Source organism: Notolabrus celidotus, chromosome 2 (assembly GCF_009762535.1).
Source record: "Notolabrus celidotus isolate fNotCel1 chromosome 2, fNotCel1.pri, whole genome shotgun sequence".
Taxonomy (NCBI): Eukaryota; Metazoa; Chordata; class Actinopteri; order Labriformes; family Labridae; genus Notolabrus; species Notolabrus celidotus.
Genome location: NC_048273.1, coordinates 25300576 through 25314883, shown reverse-complemented (window position 1 = coordinate 25314883; position 14308 = coordinate 25300576). Strand labels below are relative to the sequence as shown.

General features: G+C 40.9%; 1 protein-coding gene across 1 annotated transcript in view; it reads left to right on the top strand.

Annotated features, from left to right (window-relative positions):
• gmds (GDP-mannose 4,6-dehydratase) overlaps positions 1-14308 on the top strand; it is a 172450-nt gene that overhangs the window by 132192 nt on the left and 25950 nt on the right. The window contains exons 8-9 of the mRNA XM_034676651.1: positions 1826-1944; positions 3526-3622. Of these exons, the coding sequence (XP_034532542.1) occupies positions 1826-1944; positions 3526-3622 (216 nt within the window). The remainder of the gene's footprint in view (positions 1-1825; positions 1945-3525; positions 3623-14308) is intronic.

The following is a 14308-nucleotide window of genomic DNA, read 5'->3' as shown; positions in this document are numbered from 1 at the left end:
TGGACCTGGCACGCAGGACTCGACTTGCCCGCGTTATTTTGTCATGTTTTTAAATGATGGACTTTTGGTTGACATATTAAGGAGGTAACACAGAGAAGTCACAGAAAAATATGCATTTTCATGACCACAACACAAACCAATGCAAAGAGGCTTTTTCATTTGAATGGAAATGTGTTTCCTTCTTGTGCAAATATCATTTCAAAAACCTCAATAAACAAAACTACCAATACCAATAAATGTCAAAATAATCAACTCATCTGTATGTGGAACCAAATCATAACAAAAGGGATCACATGAGACTTTATAAAAAGACCAGGTCCAGACAATGCTCCTTGATCCATTATTTAGAGAGACCTAATATTAATCTGCTGATGAGATGGCATATGGAAACAGTAGCAGGGATATACAGGCAGACACCTTGAGTTGAACCAGACTGACTGGTAGACTGTGATTCTGGACCCAGTTAGATAAACAGACAAGTAGACAGTCAGTTTTAAGTACAATTAGTAACTATGAAATTAACTCATCACTGTTATTACAGTTATTAGAGATTACTTTGACACCTATATAATTAATAAAACAAGCTTGACTTGTAATAGTAGTAATTACAGCAGGATTTAATTTGGTCAACTACGCCAGGCATCTGCAACAACAAGCCACACGAACATGTGTGACGCGGAGTACGAAAGTTATGAGGAGGATATAAAGTGCATGCACAGAACATGAGTGCATAAAGATTAACTATAAAGAGAAGAGGGTGTGAAGTCCCTCTACAGTCTAAGCCTATAGCAGCATAACTAAGAGCTGGTCCAAGCCTGAACCGTTTAATCTTTATCAAAAAGGAAAGTTCAAAACTCACTCCTAGAAGTAGAGAGGGTGACTGCCTCCAAGACCTTGACTGGTATTTGATTCTGAAGGAGAAGTGCCTGATAGGTGAAGGCTCTACCTCCCATACTGCTCTTGGAGACTTAAAGTACCCCAAGCAGGCCTGTGAGGAAACAGGGGACTATGATGGTGTATGGTAAAGAAGAAAAACATTGGCTTCTTTTAGAAACTACATAGAAGGCTACCAAACTACAGAAGTATTGATCCCTTTTTCTTGTTCTCATCACGTCACACACAATGCAGCATTTTAGGGCAGCTTGAGTCTTGAGGGACTCATTTTGACAGCCTGATGTAAGAGAATTGCAAATATGATATAACACTTGTGTATACTTGAGTCTTGTCTGTCTTTTTAAAGGCAGATGTGAGCGTCCATCTGTCCTTGTGTCCCCAACGAATCCCCTTAATCAGGCTAGACGTGCCAGAGGTCAGCAGCTCTGACCTGCTGGCTCTGGTTCATCATAAATATTATGGCACCGCGCACACACGCCCACGCTGCCTGTTTAATATAGTGCTGGGTCCATTATTGGACTCAGAATATCAGCTTTCACTGGGGTGTATAGGATGATAATAATAATACTGTTTGCACTGTGTAGTTGGAAATAGTGGACACAGGTCACCATTTAAAGCTGTTCAAGCATGACGATTGTGTGCAAATCTGTTAGCATGCATTTATGGCCACGTGTGCATTTTTGCATGTGCCAGCAACAAAGTGGACTTTTGGGAGTGCTGTGTCCTCCTTTCCCACGGTATTCGTCCCATGAGCCCCGGTGGTGACGTCAGGACAGAGGTACAGGCGAGTGCCCCGCTCAGAGGTCGCAGGTTCACTTCCTGTCTGTCAGGACCGAGCTTGGCAGTGTTCAGTGCAGAAAGCTAAACCATCTCTATGATCACTCTGTGGTTTGACCTCCCTGTCTCTGTCTCTCTCTATGTTGTCTTTCAGGCCATGTGGCTGATGCTGCAAGAGGAGGAGCCAGAGGATTTCGTCATAGCGACGGGGGAGGTGCACAGCGTGAGGGAGTTTGTGGAGGAGGCCTTCAAACACATCGGGAAGACCATTGTGTGAGTGCACAAACAAATAAACGCAAAGACGACATTACTCCAGGCTGCACACATGTTTAACGTGTTACTGTCATACTAAAGTATCCATCAAAATCAGAACATGGGATTGATAACTTTGTGCATGGTTTGAACTGAATGACGTCTGATGCCACATTATGCACTAACAGGTCGTATTTACACATGCTATTAAAATGCAAACTGAGTGATCCTATCACATGTGCACAGCGTCAGGTCACACTTACATTAGATTGCTGCGTCAGTGATCATGCAAATCAACATGTGTCCTTTCAATATGAAAACCATTCATGATGAAGTAGTTTGACGCAGACTCACATCAAAGAAAAAGAGAGAGAGGAAGCATTTAAAAGGGGACTGAAATATCAACCATGCAAACATAGTTCTGTAAATGTATCAAAGAAGTCTATGAACCGAGCTGCAGAGTGTAGTCCCTGTTCAAAGTGTCAAACACACAGATCTGTATTATGTACCCCATTCTGATCCATAAAACATCTTAACTTTGCTCTCTCATCCACCCTGTGAGGTAAGACCCAGACTGAAGACTATTTTGCACTGTCCCTAACTAAATCAACACGTCACTGTATGAACTGTATTATATCCACCTCACATTAATGAGTAAGTCCCAGAAGACAGAGGAGAAGCGTTCAATCAAAAGTAATTTAATTAAAAGTATTTGACCTCTTCTGATTTCCTATTCTTACCATCCATTGTTTTACTCTTCAATTTATCTTTTAATCATTTTAATTTTAGATGTTTTTATCTGTTACCTCTGATGAAATGCTGGCATCTTATCTTTTGTCCTCATTTATTGCTTCTTTTCATCTCTTTATTTGCTTTATCTTTATTTTTTTAATTGCCTGTTATAATCTGCACATCCGATCACTTAAATTCCTTTACTCTGCATTTATTCTTGTTTGCTTTTTGCTTTTGTTTTTTCTTACCTTGTTTGAAGTTTTCTGGACTTCTCTCTTTTTGGTCTGACTTTTACAACTTAATTCTGTCATCTTCCCCAGTTCCTGCCTTTGCTTTGTCTGTCAAAGAACTTTGTGAAAATCCGACTTTGAAGGTGCCCAATACATATTTCAATACCTTTAGCTGAAAGAAGTGTCCCACATCACCCCTAAATATGGTTACGTGATCTGATCTCAGTGTGTCGTAGAAGCAACTGTAATGTGAGTGAGCCCTTTAAAGATGAAGAGTAGATTACTTCACCTGAGATAGGGCTTTAAATCAAAAGTTTTTCTACATATATTCAGATAAAGCCAATTATGTTTCAGTTCCTCTAAAAGAAAGAAAGGACAAAAAATTATCCTACACTCTTTTGAATGTCATCCCCCTCCTCTGAGTCCCCTCTCATTCACCTCCATCTGCTCTGGAAGACACGGACACATTGGTGAAGGTGTGTGAGACTGTTCCTCAGTGACATGCAGGTGACATGTTTTGTCTGCCCGAGACGTTAAACAAAACAAACTTCACCAGAAATAATCAGAGAGTGTAAGAACACCAGCTGAGCCTCCGTGCAGCTGTAGGGAAATGCTCCTGCTAAGATTTGTCTCTTTCCAGGTGGGAAGGGAAGGATGAGAAGGAGGTTGGGCGGTGCCAGGAGAGCGGGGTGATTCATGTGAAAGTTGACGCAAAGTACTTCCGTCCTACTGAAGTGGTAAGTCTGGTTTCCTCCTCTGTTTCACTGTGTCTTTTATATTTATTAAAGTCACACATAGGGTCTGATTTTGGTATCTATGTCCTCCATCAGCAATGGACTCAACCATTTTGAGTATTATAAAAGATATGCACATTATGAGGTTTGTTGAACACAGTTTTTGTCAGTGTTGTCAAAACTTGTAGGCGTCTTTGAAGGGACACGTTTATTTTTGCTGTTTACTTCGAGAAGGATGCTGGAAGATCTCGTAGTCCATCTCTGAATCTTTGCTCTCTAATTGATGAGAATGCACACCACAATAACAAACATTTGCTGCTGCAGAGTGTAGCTTGTCCACTTGAATAATATGCAATTCATATGGTTCAGTATAATTCATGATGCACATGTTTCCTGTTCCATTTACCTGACCTTAGCATGAATGTAGCATGTTTTCTCTGCGTGTATCTGATCACCGGTCATTGTGTCTGGGACCATACACTTATCAGCCTTATGGGGTCCAGCTGACAGCCTCAGACTGCTTATTGTATGCTTTTAAACCTCTGGAAACAAGCCAGCCCGCCTCCTTTAAGACTAACGGCATCCTGCCCGTTGGTATCACATGGGTGCTCGTTTCCAGACAAACAACCTAAAAACCTTTAAGCGAGGGTGTGTGTGTGAGAGGTGTGTGTGTCTCGCTCTGGAGAAAACATCTGCCTTTTTCTTCATTTGTCCTTTTCAAATCAACTGCTCCTGTGTTTATAACAGTGGTGGCCATCCAAACCTAAAATGAGCAATCATATTATTCCTCCATCTCTCTGAAGGTGTGAAGTGTCACTGATATTCAGGAGGTCTTTCTCTCATCGCTGTGGCCTCGGTTTATCGTGGCTGCTCCCCAGTGAGGGTGTCGAGTTACCCAGGGGTGTTGTGGCCAGGATTAGCCATCAGGTTCTCAGTTTAAAGCCAGGAGCGTCCCTCTGTTGAGCTTTGGCCCTGGCGAGATTAGAGCTGAGATCCAGATGAGTGATGGCGGAGGATTAGTGAGGAGGCAGTGCTGACTGACTGCTGAGCCGATGGAAGCAGCGGTCACACACCTGGGCCTGTATTCTTTACACCTCATACATTCAGAGTTTTAACCCTGAATCCACCCTGAAAACTGCTACTGAGACCCGGATAATCGGGACACATCGGAGAGGAAATGAGTCGGTTTGTGTCGGAAGAGCTTTTTGGAATAATAAAGTGTGTTACTTGTTGATAGACAGCAGAATCTATTCGATGGGAACATCTAGCTCAGAAGAAGAAGAAGAAGAAGAGGGTGAATAAGAGAAGCACGGTTCAGTGACAGCGGGTGATTCCTCTGCTCTGTCTCACCGTCTGTGTTTCTATGGCCAGGCTTAAAGAGACTGAAGACTGTTTAACCTCTGACCCCTTCAGACAGGAAGGGACTGACACCGAGCTCACAGCTCAGCATTGTGGCTCTCCTGAAGTGGAAATACCTGTCATCAAGTGTGTGTGTGTGTGTGTGTGTGTGTGTGTGTGTGTGTGTGTGTGTGTGTGTGTGTGTGTGTGTGTGTGTGTGTGTGTGTGTGTGTGTGTGTGTGTGTGTGTGTGTGTGTGCGCGCACGCACGTGCATTTTCTAGCTGACTCAGACTCTTGCTCTGTCGTGGTTTGCTGTTTATGCACAAGAAAGCTTCATGCTGGGGTTTGTGTGAGCATGTGTGTGCGCATATGTGTGTGTGTGGCTGTGTGTCAGAGTCCTCAGGCTGTGTGCTAATATATATGTTATTCATCATTATCCCTGTCAGTGTGTGTGTCTGACATGAGCTCATTTATCTCTCCAGCCCCTTGGGACAGGAGTTAGCAACCAGGGAGCAGGTCAAAACGCAGGTGTGCTTCGCACATGGCATAAGTGTGTGTGTTTGTGTGTGTGTGTTTCTGTGTGTATATGTGTGCACTTGTCCGTGGTCGTTTGGGACACAAAACCCTGTGGCTGCAGAGGAGACGGTGAGTTTGTCTGTGGTCGTGGAAGATGTTTATTGAGAGGTTAAAAAACGAAGAGTAGAAAGTGCAGCATTTGAAAGAGAAAGAGAGACGTGGTTTGAAGCTGTCAGGGTTGTTTCGACAAAAAGCTGCAGGTAAGTTACGAAACTGCTCCAACTGTCATGGCTGCTGATTGTTTCCATTGTAACTCCTCTGCAGAGTTGTCAATCACAGGCTGAGGTTTGGCTCAGGTGAGCATGCAGCCTCTGCCTGAGCCTCTGCAGAGGTGTGTCGTGGTTTTTTACGCCCTATAATAGATGCAATTATTTTTGGTTGCCAGGCAACATACAGTATTGAGGCCATACATATACTGTACATATAAAGCAGTCGGGTCATTTCCTGTGTCTGGATCTTATGGTTGTGTTTCGACCTGTTACTGAGATCCATTTGACTCATAAAGGTAACTTGAGTAATGCTAAAAAGCACAGCAGGTAAATTAATTAACATCTGTATATTGAAAATGCTCTTCTTTATAACAGGACTTATGTTTACAGCTGACGAAGTCTCATGTGAAGGCAGATTTTAAGCATTTACCAAGCTTCTGTATGTCAGCCTTTCCTCTTTGTGACATGCTTTATACTGCCATGAGCCCGCAGCTGCCTTCAGCTTCACCTTAAAACACTTTCACCACTTTTCTTCAACACATGCTTTCACAAACTCAATTCAGGCTGTGATGAGTCATTTAAACCTGACAAAGTAAACACAGCTTTACATACTGTTCACCACATTTCTGTTACTGTACAGTAGTTTCAAGCTGCAACACTGCTCGCACCAGTCATCACTTCTTTTGCACGTTTAGTAGCTAAACTTCCTCGATTACCTGGTCAAAGCTGCTGCTGCTCCAGCTGATCAGTGCTGGTACTTTAACTAAGCTCCTGCTATCCTTATTACACTGAAGCTTTGGGGCACACAGTTTAAAAACATCAGCTTTTGTTACAATCTGTGATGCAAGCAACAGTCTTCGCTAACTCCTTAAAGATTAATGCTTTGTCATTTTTAATATCTCTCAGGTGTTCTTTCATGGAAGGATTTACAAAGCTGTGGGTTCTAACATCATGAAATAATATCTGCTAACTTTATATTACAATTTATAGAAGCAGAGATATCAGATTATCTTTGATTCATTATCAAGTGGTTGAGGTAGAGTATTACCGTCCTTTATCTTGGTCCATTGTTGATGGAGGATCAGTCTGTATCAGTCTATTGTTGTATAGTGAGGCACCATCATAGATGAGCTCTGTTGCAGGGGTTGCTTTGGCCTCAGTGTCAAGGTCGATGTGGCACCTTTTCATGTTTATTTTGATAATGTCCTTACACCATTTCTTTATGGCCTCCTGGAGCAGATAAAAAATAATCTCCAAGAAGTCATACATGCATTGTCATTCATGTTACGGTGAATTAATCTAATCACACCACAGCATTGGTAATCTGATAGACACATGATAAAAATGTTAGATATATGGAACTCTAATAAAAACTTGTAGTTAGGACTCTCATTTCCAATAAAGAAATGTTACGTTTTCGCACCCTGATTAGTGTATCCAAAGAAGGTTGATTCATCTGAGATTTAAAAAATAAATGTACACAGAGAGTGTAATCTAATCCACAGAAGATTAACTGAACAGCTCATGTTACATGATGGATAACAGATCAGACTTTTTAAATGTCTCTTTGAATTTTAATTCTCAGTATTGTAGACTCTAATTTGTCTCAGCTAGCGTTGGACGCTTTTACTTATCCCGTAGATTTCGTTTTAAGTGTTTACTCCGCATTTGCACTAGTGTGTATCAGTGTGCATGTACGCACCTGTGTGTGTCCATGCTAATGCAGCCCTGTTGTCATACTTTCAAGTTCATGTGTCGCCACGGGGTATAAACTGCTGCCAGTTGAGTGACGGCTCTGCGGTTTTTGTCCAACCTCTCATGCAGAGGAGAAGTGGTGATTAATGGAACGTTGTCTCTCAATCTGTCCTCATCTCTTTCTGACCCGTCAGTTTTCAAAACTCCTCCACTGTCATTTTCTCAGCACAACTGCTCGTCCATTCTGCACCTATTTCTGTCTCAATGATGCAACGAGCTTGGGTCTGCAACACAGGAATGTGCTCCCAGGCGAGGTAAACCCCCTGAAAGACAGACAGACAGACAGTTGCCCCATTTATCACCTACCACCTATTCACTTTGCTGCACTAGAATCAAAAACATCATCTCTCAGCCTGGTGACTGAAATTGTTTTGAATTGAACCAAACAATAGGGTTCAGGTTCTAAGATTTGGACTCAAGGAAAAAAATGTGAGCTCCCAATTGTGCTAAACAAAACACAAGAACTTGAGTCATGTATGACTAATTTCTTTCTCGAAAAATAAATGTTGCCATTGAAAAATGTTGTCAGTTTTCAGTAGCTCCCGATTGTTCCATGTTATCTTTGTCGATAAAATCTCAAAGGCATCTTTGTATATTGACAGACTGAAGAGATTCCCATCTTGAAGGGAGCAGCTTCAAGGCAGCTAGCCAGAAGCACCTCTGCTTGAGAGCCAAGATAGAGCTGTTTATTTTCATGACATCGTATTCTAATGATGTTGTTTTTAGTTATCAGGTAACCTGAGAGTAAAATTATTTAAAATGAAATACTTCAAAATTTAAATCATAAGTGAGAAAGAGCCAAAGGCAAGACGTTCAAATGAAAGGTGTGGGTCAATGAGCGTGGATATTCTGCCTTTATTAATTAGTACAAAGATTAACCAATCGTCGAGGTTGATGTGGTGAAGTTTTCAGTGATTAATTACACAAGTAATATGAGGATGATAGTGGAATCCTTGTGGTGCAGTGGCCTGAGTGACAGGCTCTCTGTGTTTTGATTGATGGAGAGAAATCACCGACTGAAGTTCCCATGAATCAAGAACTGTGACTTTAAATGAGGTTTTGAGAGAGTCACGTACACACATCTCCTCCAGGACATTCAGATTTGGCAAACACACAAATGATTAACCTTTATTTTAACATGTAGGTTTAATCCTCCACCATGTAAACATTAAGAAAACAAGGGTGCAACAGTCCTGCACTCCTGCTGCATGACTTGTAGTGTTGAGTGTTTTGTGTTCTGTGTTTAGTAAACAAACCTTACAAAACAAACATCAGGTTGAGGTTTTTGTTTGTGGTTATGCACAGAGAGAGAAAACACCAATCAAATATATACAGCTCCCAGTTTCTCTCTAACATTCTACAAATTCCTGCCAAGGTATCTGATTATTATTTACAGACAGTAACTACACACTTCTTCTGTCTTGTAAGGAGCTCATTTAAATGCAGACTTCAGATTAAGACTCCAGACTTGATGCAAAAGTAAAAGATTATTACTGCAGCTAGCATGCAATGATTTGCAGCAAATTGAGGTTGCATTTGTACCTGAGAGGTTTAGGTGGAGCAGTTGCCCTCTCTGTTGTTTTTTTTATTCAGTCTGCAGGTAAGAATCAAAGTTTCCACCTCAGCGCCAAAAATAGCCCTCTCAACACACCACACCTCTTTACCTGGCAGCTGCCTCTCCATGAGTACGTGTGTAAATGTGAAAGCATCGACACCAAACTTCCTTCTAGCTTAGAGTGACTGTCATTCCATAAGTGAGATGTGCGTAACGAACTCACCAGAAACACACTCTGCTGCATATTCTTATACGTCATGAATCCTGTCGTCACTGGATGAGCTGCTCAGACAATAGCTGCAGTGATCCACGGGAATAACTACGACGGGTGTCGTGGTAACCTTTAATAACTGTTGGCAAGCAAAGTCAACCCACCTGTTGAGGTCATCACCGCCCTAAAGACGCACCTGACTGACCTGGTTATGAAATAATGTTTTGCATTGTCAAGTTTTATTGAGTTTAGAGTATGATTCCACCCTTGGATACTCTGACACAGTTAGATACCATCAGTGTCTGATGCTGAATGCATTCCTCGCGGCTTTGTGATGAAGTGTTGTGACCTGCCTCCACGATTTCAGTTAGTGATCTCATGAGTCTCACAGAGCGGCCTTTGATTCCTCCCACATACGGAGCCTGAAACCCAAAATATGGACGCAGAGGCACAACGGGCTTTCTAGAAAACTAGTTTGCAATCAGTCTGTGGTTGACAACCTCCATTACAAGAGCCCGGACATGAATACACAAACCACAATGCTATACAGTTAGCTTGTCTAGTTTTAGTCGTATGTCATAATGTCTAATTAGGGTTCAAAAATCGATGTGTTGCAATAGATACACACAAAAAAACAAACAAGAAAACAGACTGGTTACATTTATGCAGCGTGTACATACTGTGCAGTGCTGACACTGTGTCAGATACAGCCAAAACTTGAGATGAACATTGTGAGAACCTTATTTCCTCCTATGTTCGATTGCAGCTGAAAGCTATGCAAAAGCAGCAGAGGCAGGATGGCAAATATCTTAAACATTTAACCATTGCTGTCTCTTCTCATGTCTGGATTATTCCATAAAGCTCTAGTTCTTACTGAAGAGTTTTGCGTTCACATGAGAAAAAAAAATTTGCTCTGTTTTTCTGAATTAACAAGTTAATTATCTCGTAATACAAGAAAAGTGTTCTGTTTTTCTGAATAAAAAAAAAATCTGCTCAGTTTTTCTCAACACAGGCTTTACATCTAAACAGCTGCAGAGTCCTCAGGTGCCTGCGCAAAGTTGACAAGCTAATCACAATACCATCTATGTTACTTAGAGACACTAGTATCTCCCAATGTCTTAAACCCAGAGCATAATGAAACTGGATTAAACTGAACAACCAGGGCATTTTTACTTCCCTATGTGGCCTTGACGTTCTATTGGGATTTTAATAGAGGTATGTTGTTAATTTTGAAAAACAGAGCAGATTTTTATTTTTTTTTACAAAAACTTTTCTCGTAATTCCAAGATAATTACCTAGAAAAAGAAAGCAGAATTTTTTTTTCTCATGTGAACACAATATGCTTCGGTTTTTTTCTTGCATGTTTGTGCTTTTGAACGAAAATATTGTTCAACCTAATTTTTAGATAATCAAATTACTAGAAAATATAAAACAAAAGTAAGAAAAGAAAAATGTAAAACCTGTAAATAAACTAAATAAACTGTAATAGACAACTAGGCACTTTGAGGACCTGCACAAGATTGTACACATCCTGCATGGCTTGTAATTCATACTCCTTTAAATGTGAAAAAGAGTGCGTTTGGGGGGGATATATTTCTAGCTGTTTGCCTAAAATATGAATGAAACCATTGTAATTGAGAATTAATCTTAAATTATTGGTTACAAAGCAGTCCCACAAACACAATGCTGCATACAGTCTTCAGAGTCTGTTACACCGTTTGACGAGCGCACTGGATGAAGCATACTGACACTTTTAGAGTCAGTTTGGTGTCTTTTGTAGCAGCAGATATGAGGTGATGGTTCTCAGGCCTCGTTGGAGAAACAGAGTCGGTGTTGGGTTTCATATGACTCCATGCAGGCGGTCCAGACCTCATAAATCCACTCCCAGGATCCTTGTAGTGCTGTCTCCAAACACAGAACGAGTATTGCAGTTTCTTTCTTGACCCCATCTTGAATCCACATCGATTACAGCTTTTACTTTCTGATCTTTCTTGTAAAAGCAATACAGGCAACTTATCCTCAGATGCAAGGAGAGACTGAAAGATTGCTGCAGCCACAGCGTCACTGTCTGCCGTGGAGCGAATTCTTCCTCCTAACAATGAGAATAACAGGTATGACCCCACATATGTGTGTGCTGCTGACATAATGGCTCCTGGCAGGCAGTAATTCATACACTTCTGTCCTTTAGCCCCAGAGAGGATTTTAACAGTTGGCCTGTTTAGTTGCGTAATATCTGCTACTTAATGAAGCCTGAAATATGGTGGCTATTTCGGAGTTTCTCAGTATTAGGTTGGAATTCTCTTTAAGCGTCTAGTCGAGAGGTTTTTAAATCACAAGAGGCTCTTGAACCCATCAGCTGTTTTATATTTTACTTCTTCCAGAGAAAATGAGTTCTTTTACAATGTGGGATGTGTTTTCGTTCTTGTAGTTACTATTCCTCAGGGTTATTGAAGAGTTTTAACCACTGGGTTCATTAAAGAAATAGAATGCAAGAGAAAGCTAGCACTGCTCCCCAGGAGTCACCGTGTAGAATTATCAGCTGACAGATGGAGCATCATTTCTCTATACAAATACAAAGGCAATAAACTTTTACAGATCCATTTCGACATACCAATCAACCTTTCTGTAATAAAAACGAGAAGAGCAAAGGAGATCTTTAAAAGATAGCATAGCAATACACTGCCCTTTTTTTAACCTAGTTTCTGTTCCCTCCTTTCATGTAAGAAATTCTGCCTCATAGGTTACTCCCAAACTACGCCAATGCTTACGTACCAACATTGTTGTATGCTTGTGTGGTTATCGCTTTGCCAGACATGATTTATGAGACCTGAAGAAGAATAGCTTCACTCAGATTTTTTTTTTACGATGCAGGCTTTTCATATTTAGCAATTTAGCACCTTTTATAAACAGCAGAAACCTTTAATGTGACCACAAAAAGAGGGATCGGACTCTTGTTACAATTCTACCACAATGCTACAATTCAGTTAATACAACAAAAGATAGTGTTTTACAGCCTCTCTGGTTCAAAATAAAAACAGGGTGCAGACACTTGTGGGAAAAAAAAGACAGACTTTTAAGACAGTTGGCAAGCGAAGTGGCCAGACTGGTGCTTGTTGGCTTCGTGTTCAGCACAATTATCGAAACCAGTTTTCAGCTGCATGTTACAGGATAAGAAATGTATACCTATTGTTGGTTGCCTTGCATTGGTTTTTCATGTGCATTCACACAGTTTTAAGATACAGGTGTTCTTTTACTGCAGATAATCTTATGTTCATAATGTGTTTACACTGCAGGCATACACCCTTCAGTGATTAGCAAACTGAAAGAAAAACATACACCTGAAGCATTCCTGCGTCAATATTTCTGTCATTGGAATGTTTCTGCAGGTAATTTCTAGGAAATGCATTCACGAAACGATACAGCACGATAAGACACAACACGATACGACATGACCAAGCGGCAACCTCCGGTCTGAAATTATGAGTCCAATGCGGAAGTGCTAAAAACTGCAGTTCATCGAAATTCCACTTGAGGCTGGCTTCGAAAGTACCCAAAGTCACATACACATGAATGGGCAAAAGACGATCTTGACAGCAGAAATAAACATGTTTACAGCCTGGTACAAAAGACGAGTGTAGTCTGGATAGCTCATTTCTCGATCCGCACACACTGTGAGGGGGTCGAATTTTTCTCTTACGCGGCAATTTTGAAGATATCGAGATTACAAGTCTTCCAATGAGAACCACAGCTGACTGCAGGAACACTGTAGCTGTTGGCTAGGAGGCTCAAAGCCTGCCTCTATACGTCACAATCGCTCGACAGCAGCAATATGGCTGCCACCGACGAGCAGCGCTTCAGAAACAGTGGGTGATGCCCCAGATCCTACGTCCATATTTTAAACAGTCTATGGACATGACTCGATAAGAGATTACTCGATACAACACAATACGACATGACACAGTATGACACGATACAACAGGGTAAGATACGATAAGACACTACATGATATGACGATACAATATGATACAGTACAATACGTCACAATACGATATGACACGTTACGATACAGCACTTTTCGACACGATACAATACAACAGTCTACGATACAATATGATGATACAATAGAAATGTTTGCCCCCTTTGCGAACTTTATCTTTGACCAGCTCATGCTCATTTGTAATTAAACAGTACTGATAAATATCCATTAATAAACAAGCAAGAATCTACATGCAAACAGATAAACACATACAAAAAGAAACATTTAACAACAATGAACAATTTTATTAAAGATATTAAAAACACACTCATCTCCCCATTAGTGAATATCCTAAACTCAGGCAGGGCTTCTAGGGGATGGATTGTATTTGAAACCCACTTTAGTGTTTGAACTAGTTTTATGTATTCATATGTATGTCTTGTATGTACTGTATCATGTTTATTTGTATGTGGCAGACTGTTATCCAAAACAAATGTCCCTCGGGACAAAAAAACAAATCTTGAATTCCGAAAATGGGATTTTTAAACCATATTCTCTCTCCATCATAAGTTGCACAAGTGTTCAGACAGGTATTTCAGTTGTTTGTGTTACATTTCCCTGATTTTTTTTTACCTCAGAACAAAGAGCTCAGTAATGCCTTGAGCATCTTTCCTAAATCTGTTTTTAGCAACACAATGAGTTGAGTGTCATAACCTCAAAGAGAAATGATCATACACAAAAATACCACCATGTTCAAGAATAAAGCGTTACCTTTTAAGGGATTCTTTATTTCAATCGTAGGACTCACAAATTCATCAGTGAGAGTAGATGACCTGCCAAGACAGTGACCCGTGAAGTGTGTTAGGCTAGAATCATATATTTGGTTTCAGTAAGACTGTAGGCTGAGGTGTTCACCTTTATTTGTCACTTATCATTCAGTTTAATCTGGTCTTGGCCTTTCTGCTCAGTCTGGAATGAGCAGCTATCATTACGCTGCTTTATGTCTCTGGCAGTGTTTTGGTGTCAGTCAGAGGCCGGCGGGGGAAGCCAGGGGGCCGGTTAGGACTT